The sequence below is a fragment of the Eucalyptus grandis genome, chromosome 8 (assembly GCF_016545825.1).
Source record: "Eucalyptus grandis isolate ANBG69807.140 chromosome 8, ASM1654582v1, whole genome shotgun sequence".
Classification (NCBI taxonomy): Eukaryota; Viridiplantae; Streptophyta; class Magnoliopsida; order Myrtales; family Myrtaceae; genus Eucalyptus; species Eucalyptus grandis.
Genome location: NC_052619.1, coordinates 69,428,774 through 69,438,472, shown reverse-complemented (window position 1 = coordinate 69,438,472; position 9,699 = coordinate 69,428,774). Strand labels below are relative to the sequence as shown.

The 9,699-nt window shown below is 41.1% G+C and overlaps 1 protein-coding gene and 1 pseudogene across 1 annotated transcript; one reads left to right on the top strand and one right to left on the bottom strand.

Annotated features, from left to right (window-relative positions):
* The first annotated feature begins 1,391 nt into the window (after positions 1–1,391).
* On the top strand, positions 1,392–3,214 carry LOC104415830 (annotated as a pseudogene).
* Positions 3,215–4,180: 966 nt separating this feature from the next.
* Positions 4,181–6,849, bottom strand: LOC104417822 (programmed cell death protein 2-like). The gene is made up of 7 exons (XM_039298731.1): positions 6,704–6,849; positions 6,355–6,453; positions 6,186–6,269; positions 6,008–6,105; positions 5,619–5,911; positions 5,299–5,518; positions 4,181–4,623 (listed from the first exon to the last, which is right to left on the bottom strand). Exons 2-7 carry the CDS (start codon positions 6,445–6,447, stop codon positions 4,347–4,349), a joined length of 1,065 nt encoding a protein of 354 aa, XP_039154665.1. The 5' UTR covers positions 6,448–6,453; positions 6,704–6,849; the 3' UTR covers positions 4,181–4,346.
* Between the last annotated feature and the right edge of the window lie 2,850 nt (positions 6,850–9,699).

Below are 9,699 nucleotides of genomic sequence, written 5' to 3'. Positions count from 1 at the left end.
CCACATTTCTTAAGAAAACAATAAAATAAGACACCTCAACATTTTCTATTAGCTAAATTAGATGAAATTAATAAAAGGACTCGATTGAATTAATTCGATAAATTTTAAAATTTGATTGCACTTTTTATAAATTTTAATACTCAATTATATTTTAGTAACAAGTTTTAAGATTTCTAATGCATATATCCCCCAATTTATTAGTGTCACTGTGGCATGTATGAACACGGCCACTAAGTGCATGTCCAAAGTTGCCAATTATGGCAAGGTTTCTGATATATCTCGGAAAGCCATATCTAAGGTACAATAAAGCCGTACTAATGTCATCCAAGAATTGATAATTGTCGAAACTCAAGTTAAATTATAGGTTGACCTGTGGACATTGACTTTAAATTAAAAAAAAAAAATCGGTTTTTTTCTCTCTCTCCTTTCAACATCCATAAGCATTGTTTGTCCAGCCATCTGGGCCTGTGTTTGTCGTTGGTGATGCACCAGCGACATAACTAATTGATCGATCAGGCCAAGCCACGTTAGACGCCTCATATGGACAAGTAACGGTTGTCGATCTAGACCAGCAGCAGGTCGTGAATGACAAAGACACAACCTAAAGAAAGCGGGTGGTCTAGCTTTGGGCAATGGCTGCAAATCTCGACAGTAGTGTTGCCTAGCCAATCCTGTCGAGCAATCTCTGGCGCTACTCATGGTGGCCCGAGCCACCTCTCTGCTGTTGCTTGCAGTCGGCTCTGCCTTTGCTCGTCCAAATTTTGTTTTGCAGGATTGCAGATTTGGCCTTGCCCATCTCAATCTTCAACTGACCGAATGAAGCCTACGACAACCATGGACCAACGTCGGTGTTGCTGGCTCCTCCATGGCTGGCCGGTGATGCTGCTATCCATGGCCAATGCAAGAAGAAGACACATTTTCACTAAATAAACTCCATGTCATTGGTCATTTTATACAACAGACCAGATCTTTACAAATAAATTGAGATATGAAATTATCAGAGAAAGTTAAAACAATGGATAATAAATAACACGAGGGATTTTTATGATATGCTCACAAAATTGGAACCTACATCTATGGAAAAATTAATCATCAATGATCCACTAATAAATGGGAGAATACACTATTACAATTGATTGCACGCTCTAGTATTACCTAACCCTGGGTGGAATTACACCCATTATCCACTTGTCTACGTCTGAAATCGCACAATAGACACCAAAGAGAGAGTAACCCAAATAAGGAAAATTAAAGAGACTAGTAAGGGACCACCAGACACAAACTCTCTCCTTTTGTTTTTTCTTCCTGCGGTCGTAAGAGCTTCCAACGGGCTCCCTATTAGTACTCAATCATAGCCCGTCCTGTACGATGAGATAATTCTAAAAGGGAGGCTCTTCATTAGATGCTGTTGCGGCGTGTGGACTCGTGGGCTTCGTTAATTAATGCCCAATCCTGTGAAGTTCTCCATATATGCGAGCTGGACGAGTGAATCAATAATATAAGTCTCCAGCACGCCTAAATCTTAAGGTCGTGAGAAGCTTCAATGGCATTGGTAGGTTTCTTGGAGATATTCTGGGCCGCGATCTGCTTCGCGTTCCTTCGTCTCCTCGGCAAGAGCCATGATGGGCTCCCCAAGAACTGGCCGCTCGTGGGGATGCTCCCGGCGCTCTTCCTCAACCTGGGCCGCGTCCACGACTGGGTCACCGGCTTTCTTGAGCGGAGCCGCGGCAACTTCCTCTTCCGGTTCCACTGGTTTTCCGGCATGGACATGCTGGTCACCGCCGATCCTGCCAACGTCCACTACATCATGAGCACCAACTTTGAGAACTTCCCGAAAGGGGCCGAGTTCAAGAGGGTGTTCGACGTTTTGGGTGACGGGATCCTCAACTCTGACTCAGATATGTGGAGGATGCAGAGAAGGGTCGCTCAGGTGTTTATGAACGACCAACGGTTCTGTCGGTTCTTGGCGAAGACGACCAGGGACAAGGTGGAGAATGGCCTGCTCAGGGTGTTGGACGAATTGTCTCAGAGAGGTGTCGCGGTGGATTTGCAGGATTTGTTCCAGAGGTTAACCTTCGATTTTGCTTGCAGATTCGTCACGGGGTTCGACCCGGCAGCTTATCCGTCGAATTCCCGGAAGTCCCATTTTCCAAGGCATTGGATGATGCCGAGGAGGTGATTTTCTATCGCCATATGTACCCCGAGTGGTTCGGGACTCTGCAGAGGTGGTTGGGGTTGGGAGTGGAGGAGAAACTGAGAAGCGCTTGGGAAGTAATGGACCAAGTTGTAGGGAGTTACATAGAGATGAAGAGAGTTGAACTGAGAGAAGGAACCAGCAAAGCGGAGAGAGATGAAAATGGTGCAGATTTATTTACATTGTACATGGTGGAAAAAGAGACAATGGGTGCTTTAGAATGCAATGACAAGTTCCTTAGGGACGCGATTTTGAATCTCATGATCGCTGGGAAAGGTGCAACTAGTTTGGTGCTCACATGATTTTTTTGGGCTCTTTCCACGAATCGGTCTGTTGAAATGAAAATCAGAGAGGAGATCAGATCTGTAATCCCAGAGGAAGAACAAAACCTAAAGGTCTTCAAGATTGGTGAGCAAGTGCACAACTTGGTTTACTTACATGGCGCGCTATGCGAATCATTAAGGCTGTATCCACCGATTCCATTCGAACACAAATGCCCTGTAAAGCCCGACGTCCTTCCCAGTGGACACAAAGTCGATCCTGGTAAGAAAATACTCATCCATTTGTATGCAATGGGGAGGATGAAATCAGTATGGGGAGAGTATTGCTTTGAATTTAGACCAGAGAGGTGGATTTCGAAGAGCGGAGGAGTTAGGCACGAGCCGTCATACAAGTTCTTAGCATTTAATGCGGGACCGAGAACTTGTTTGGGAAAACAAGTGGCTTTCACTCAGATGAAAATGATCGCAGCCGTTGTAATACATAACTACGAAGTTCATGTTGTGGAAGGTCACCCTGTGAGACCTTCTAATTCTATCATACTTCACATGAAACATGGATTGAGGGTGAAGCTCGCTAGGCGAAGGCTCTAAACGGACAAACGACGGGGAACATTACCTAGAAACTTTAAATCTATGTATACCGAACATTTGCGTGTATGTGCCTTCTGGTTGTTTGAAACTTTAAATCTATATTAACCGAACGTATGTATGTATGTGTCTTCTGCTTTTTTTTTATGTTTCCTATCGTATCCTGTTGTTTACAATACAACAAAAGTTACAGCTTTAGCAAGTCATGCAGCATACATGAGCCTGAGCCTTTGTTTCATTCTCTGCCGGAGAAATTCGTGATCAAAATCAATAACCCTAGACATGAAACATGGAACCATAATATATGCTTGGATATGATTGGCACACTTTGAAGTCTCCTCGCAAATTTTATAGCAGGATCAGTCAAAAATAAGCTTTCAAAAGATAATTGTGCACCCAAACATGAGCAAAGGAGCTTCCTTTACAGAAAGCTTTCTTGCACATTGTGGTTATATCAAGTGTATTTAACATATATCTCTCAATTCATCTCCTTCTAAGAACTTCTGAGGTACCCACCACATTCTTCTCTTCAGTCAAACGTTTCTATTCATTTTTATGGTACCACTATTGAGACCTCCATATCGAAGAGATCCCAGAACTTACCCAGACAGTATTTAAATGCATTACCGTTACAAAAATCAATTATTTAATCTGGACGCCTGGAATTTACTCCATGAGAAAAGGGGCCACACGATGGCACGGCTGTGTAATGAGATATATAATCAAGTACAGCTTGCTTCAATGATTTCTCGCATTGTACTAACACAGCTTCCTCAGCAACAATCCAGTCCCCACCTCTGAACTCTTCGTTTTGTGAGTCATAACAGCTCTGAGGAATGCAACAAGCAACAATTATGTATATGCACTTTATATGTGAGCTTAATGAGTATACCAAAACATGCAAGAGTGATTATGCTCGTAAGACTTAGTTATATATCCATAGCCGAGCAGTATGGAACTAAAAATCGAAATGAGAAGGGCCACACCTTTTTCACCTGAAGACTTGAAAGCAGGAGTTTCTTAAGAGCTGCTAGTCTTATAATAATTATAGTGACAGCGAACTAAACATAGGGTGTCAAAAAGGTTCCACGAAATAAACCCAAAACCAAAAGAAATCCACAAACCTCATCCAACCAAAATAGCAAATCTAGAAAAGAGGTTCTTTCTTTTATAAGGAAAACCACGAATCCCCCAAAGTCTTCTTTTTTATTGACCAGATTCTAGAAAAGAGTGTAAAACCGATATCAATCACTAAAAGTTTCCCCGACTGCCACCGCTCTAAGTCATTGTGTTTGCAAAACAGCATTCACAAAAACAGCATCCATTGAAAAACAATATGAGGAGGTTGTTTGTACCTTAGAACAAGTATATTTAATTGCTGTCATCCAGTTCCAGTTCTCCAATGCATCTTTCTGAGCATCATCAACAGCTTCATGCAGAAAATATAACAACGGCAGCATAAGCTGCATCTCAAATTGTCTTGGGCCACCACAGAGTTTGCATCTCCCAGGATCTCCTATCTCTTTAGTCGACAACAGTGGCTTCCCTCCATTTGAATATCTAAACATTCGGTCACAGGAAGGGTATGGCATATCATTTACTTGGACTTTAGACGGAAAAGGGTACAGTCTTTCCACAAATTCTGAATCCCAAATACACAACAATTCTATTGACAGTATTTATGTTTCTCTGCTTATTGCAAAATGTTAGATCATCATCTTTTCTCCAAGAAGCATCAACTTCTAAAGACATGGAATTAAAAAAAAAAAAAAATCCTCAAAATCTCAAGTGGTGTTTGGGTTATATACAGGCCTATTTCTGCTATCAATCAACATGAATTAGACTTTTGTCTACTAAAATAAAAACACTAAACCTCTTGTTCAGCAAGACTTCACTGTATCTGTGCTACAGAGTCTTCATATTGAAGATGGATTACGCCTTTCCAGGTAAATTGTTCATCGTCATACAAAATTGATTCATTTTCTGCCACCTAAGCCAAATCTTCCAAAACAGTAAGACCCTAAAAAATATGACATGTAATTGGTCTGCAAAATCCAAGATTCAAGAAGCTCCAAGAGTCCCCTATTTTGGCTAGCTTTATATAATACATAGATTGTCAAAACCCAATCCGATGTATCATATATTATATGCAACTACAGTTGTTTCTGGCAAGACCAAAACAGCAACTTGAATTTTACTTGTGTTAGCCATGTCTCACTTAGTAGAGATAAGCACCTTAAACATTGCTCTGGATAAGCATCCAGCCGTTTCTTAAACTTGAAGTAGGTCCGGTCAGCCATTAGAGCTCTATCATACTCATAGGATTCCTCGTCCAATACTTCTTCCCGTACAAGATTGTCAACATTAATGGAAAGAGATGAATAGTTCATGCAAGCAGATGTGGCATCCTTCAAATAAGGCTCTTCCAAGGTATAAATATAAAAGCAAGGCATCACTGCAATCAGCAGATGGTTTATTTTGATTAAGCCACCTGGTGGATAACCATAGTATCAAAGTTGGCACCACTATAGACTTCTTTCATAGGAAATCTGTACCAGGTAGAGAATCATTTACTTGTCTTGATGTTGGCCTTGAAGGTGACAATTTTGCTACTTCCTCAGAATTCTCTTGTCTATTCAGTTTCTTCGAGTTGGAAGTAACAGTTGCAGCTTCTGCAAGTGCCCGTCCTAGCTCCTCTAAGTCCACGTCTTCATCTTTCTCATCCAAATCATTCCAACAGTCATTTTTCCCAGCTGAAACAGAGGGCGTGGCAGCTATTCCCACATCGCAACAAGTGGAGTTTGGTTCTTTTTCTTCACAAGATCTCTGAATACAAATCGCTCGCCAGCTACAAGTCATTATGCTTACCATTGAGAACCACTTAAAAGAGTTTTTCTTGAAATCAATAATCAAGCAAAGAAATTGCCAGAAATTTAGAGGAGACCTCAAGGGACTGCTCCCACATTTCGGAGCTATGCAACCGTAGATGTAAAGCACACGCTCTTCGACTTTCAAATTTCCACTGGATGTGGGAGCAGGAACCTACAAGCACACATGATCTCTCGCTCATAGCACACTTCCTCAGCATCATTGTCCCCATACATGACAGAAAAAATTGAGACCTGTCCGACGAGACAAAGTTTATTTCCACATATGCTGCACTTAAGAAAATCTGATCCCCAGTCCATTAATGGAGAAGGCCAGTCCTGCGACAAACGAAAAGAATCATACACTTCGAACAGAACATCATGTGAAAAACAACACCGTAAGAGAAAATCAGAAGTCACTAACGGGCAGTCCACCGATCTTCGCCGTATAATGGTCGGATGCCTCGCGATTTTCATCGGCCCATGGTCCCGGCCTGCCAAGAAAGACTCTGCCCATCGCTCACTATAGCACCAAAAACAAAACAACAAAAAAATAAAATAAACAAACAATTCCCCGGGAAAACACATCCCCCATGCTACACTCTAATAGTAACAAGGTGATGCATTTGAACTTTCAATGTCCCCCATAGAAACAAGATTCGAGAGCCAGGACAACCCAAGAAACAAAATCTCTTTTCTCCTCCACCACAAGACTCTGTCAAGAGCAGCCTAACCACACAAGAAACAAGCTCAAGCATCAAATATCCCATTACCGAAGAACCCATCAAAGGGAACATTGTGGGCGCGCAGTAACTTGCTTCTTGCTTTTGCTGGGTCTGTCTTCCTTCGCTGGGAAGTTTTCCAGCGGCAGAGCGAAGGGCGAAGGAATCGACAGTGTTCTCTCGTAGGAACCCCCCGATGTCGGGTGTCCAGATAGACGTAAAATTTATATTTGTTACTAAAGATAAAAAGAATAATATTTTTCTATATATAGCAAAATCTAATATCTATATTGATATCTTTACACAAATGAACGAACATTTGGGGAGAGACCTTGCTGGGTATTTGACCATCTGACCCCTTATTAACTGGGATAAGAATCTTACTTATGAGATCGGCCGATACATTAAGAAAAATTTATATACATGAAATGTTATTAACTGGAGTGTACATATAATTGTTATAATTACCGGAATTTACTTTTTCATGTGAAAATTTACGGAGCTCAAGAAGAGTATGGTAACTAGTAATAAGCAAAAAGTTACTCGTCCTCTTTAAAAGTTATTAGTATCACTATCACTTGTGTGTGACCGTAGTCACCGAGTTGAGTGCTTGTTGAAATTATTGCTAGGAAAATTACTTAAAAAGTCATAAAATATTATAATTATGTTAATTCAGTCTTTAACATTTTTTTCTTTTTACTAATTAAGTTCTAAACTTTTTGCATTCATGCCAATTCAATCCATCAGATCAATTCTGGCCGATGGATGCAAACATGGACACCGGTTGTCTTATGTGGCACCACAGATGCTAACGTGGACAACCTTTAATAATTATTTTCTTTTCTTTTCTTTTCTTCCTCTCTTTTTTTCTCCTTCCCTTTCAAGGGTCGGCAAGGCTCAAGCCCTTGCTAACCCAATGGGTGGCCTAGTTGCGGTCACCCTTGTGGACTCGGCAAGGGCTCAAGCCTCACTCGCCTCGGCTAGTTGCCAAGTCGGCAACTAACTAGAGGAAAAAGGAAGGAAAGAAAAATGAAAGAAAAATTAAAAATAAAAATATTAAAATTATTCATGTCAACACAAATAATGCAACGTAGAACGGCTAGCGTCCATAGTAGTACCATCCAATCAAAATTGACCGGATGAACTGAGTTGGTATAAACATAAAAAAATTTAGAACTCACTTAGCAAAAATAAAATTTGGTGTAACTTGACATGATTGCAATAAATTTAGTACTTTTTTGTATAATTTTCCCAATATTGTTTATGGCAAGTACTTGAATTGTGAGTGATTCCGCATGATTACGAAATTCACATCGAACGGCACTAACCCGATTTTCTATCGAAATTGTACTCAAGACACGTAATTGAAACATTGCGATTTTTACGACAACCAAGAGTCGCCTACGAGTCGGAGATGCACAAACGTGGATAAAAAATTATCGATCACAGGTCAAACATGCTAAAATCCCTAAAAGCTACCCAATAGATTACTAATATCGCGTTCGGTCGATTTTAACCCCGAAATTGAATTCAATTTTGAGAATCGGACATTCGAGCATGTCACGATTCATTTTTACATCATCTCATATTTTGGAAAATTTTCGTCGAGTTCGGGATTTTGCGGAAAATCAATTTCGGACAAAAGAAACAAAATGGAAATTCGGATGGGCTGCTTTATTAGGTTATTTAGCCAACCAAATGATTTATTTTGTGAGGAATTGATAGGAAAATGGCCATTGGAGGAAGCCTTGACTAAATGGGCTGAAGACTTTGGGGGCTTCCTCATGAGTGCTTGGATATTTTGCATGGCTTGCTATTGGCTACCAAATTGACTTCCCATCCCTCTTCTTTTCCCCCATGCGCCCACATCCTTCTCCCTCCTTTCAGCTAACCATCCCCTCTACCATTTCTCCTTCTGCGTTTCTTCCCTTCAACTGCCACAAGACTCCACTACACCATCTCCATTTCACTACCCAACTCTAGCTATCTGCCACAGCCAACACACTAGCCCACCACTTCACCTAGTGTCACCACCAAAGCCAATAGCATCCTCAGCCCATAGTTGCTTCTCTCCGCCTAGCTCCTCAGCCGTCCTCATCCTCACTGTTAACCCATCCAGCCTCCCACACCGTTCAGCCACCGAACAGCTAGCAACCTCAGGCCCTTCACCCACACAGCCGACCGTCCCAACGTATCCAGCTCCAGCCCTTACCGCCCACTCATCCATCATCCGCCACATCCACACCTCCAGCCCGCCCAGCTCCAACTCAGCCCAACCAAGCAACCAGTCCGCCTCAACCCCAAGCAGAACCTTAACCAGCCATAAGTCGTGAGCTTATAGGACTATTTTCAGCTGTCATAGGCCTCCGTTGGAGACACGATAGTCTCGAGTCCTCACTGCCATCGCGCCACCGTCGCTGTGAACCCGCCGCCGTCTTAATCCAATGAGTTAACTCCCTAATCATTTATTAGGTTGTTAATTACGCTTAGGGGTTAGATTAGTGCTAAGTGGATTAGTGCTAATTAGCTTAGTTAGATGAACTAATTAGTTAGGTTAGCCTGGTTAGGTTAGCTAGTTAGTTAGGTTGGTTAGTTTAGTTAGGTTAGTCTACCCTAGGTTAGATTAGTTAATGTGGATTAGTTAGTTCACCATGGATAGTTAACCATGGTTAGATTAATTAATCACGGTTAGATTAATTAAATGAGCATAATTTGTGACAGGATAGTCACTTCATGAAATTTTACGCTGATTCCCGTGGTTGAATTTATATGTAAAATTGATAGCTGATATGTGCAATTGAGTGCTTGATGATAGTTGTCAATTTTATTGCAAAACCCGATTTTATGGGTATTTAATTAGAAAAATACCCGGTGTTGGTTTTTTACGCCGATTTTTATGTACTATATAAAATCATGGAATTTTAAAGTGGGAGCGTACTGTATTTAATGGTTCGTTTTAAATATGTGACCATGCACAATTATTTTACCGGAAATTTTTAATACGAAGAAAATTGGCTAAGTCCATTATTTGAAATTGAGGTATTTGA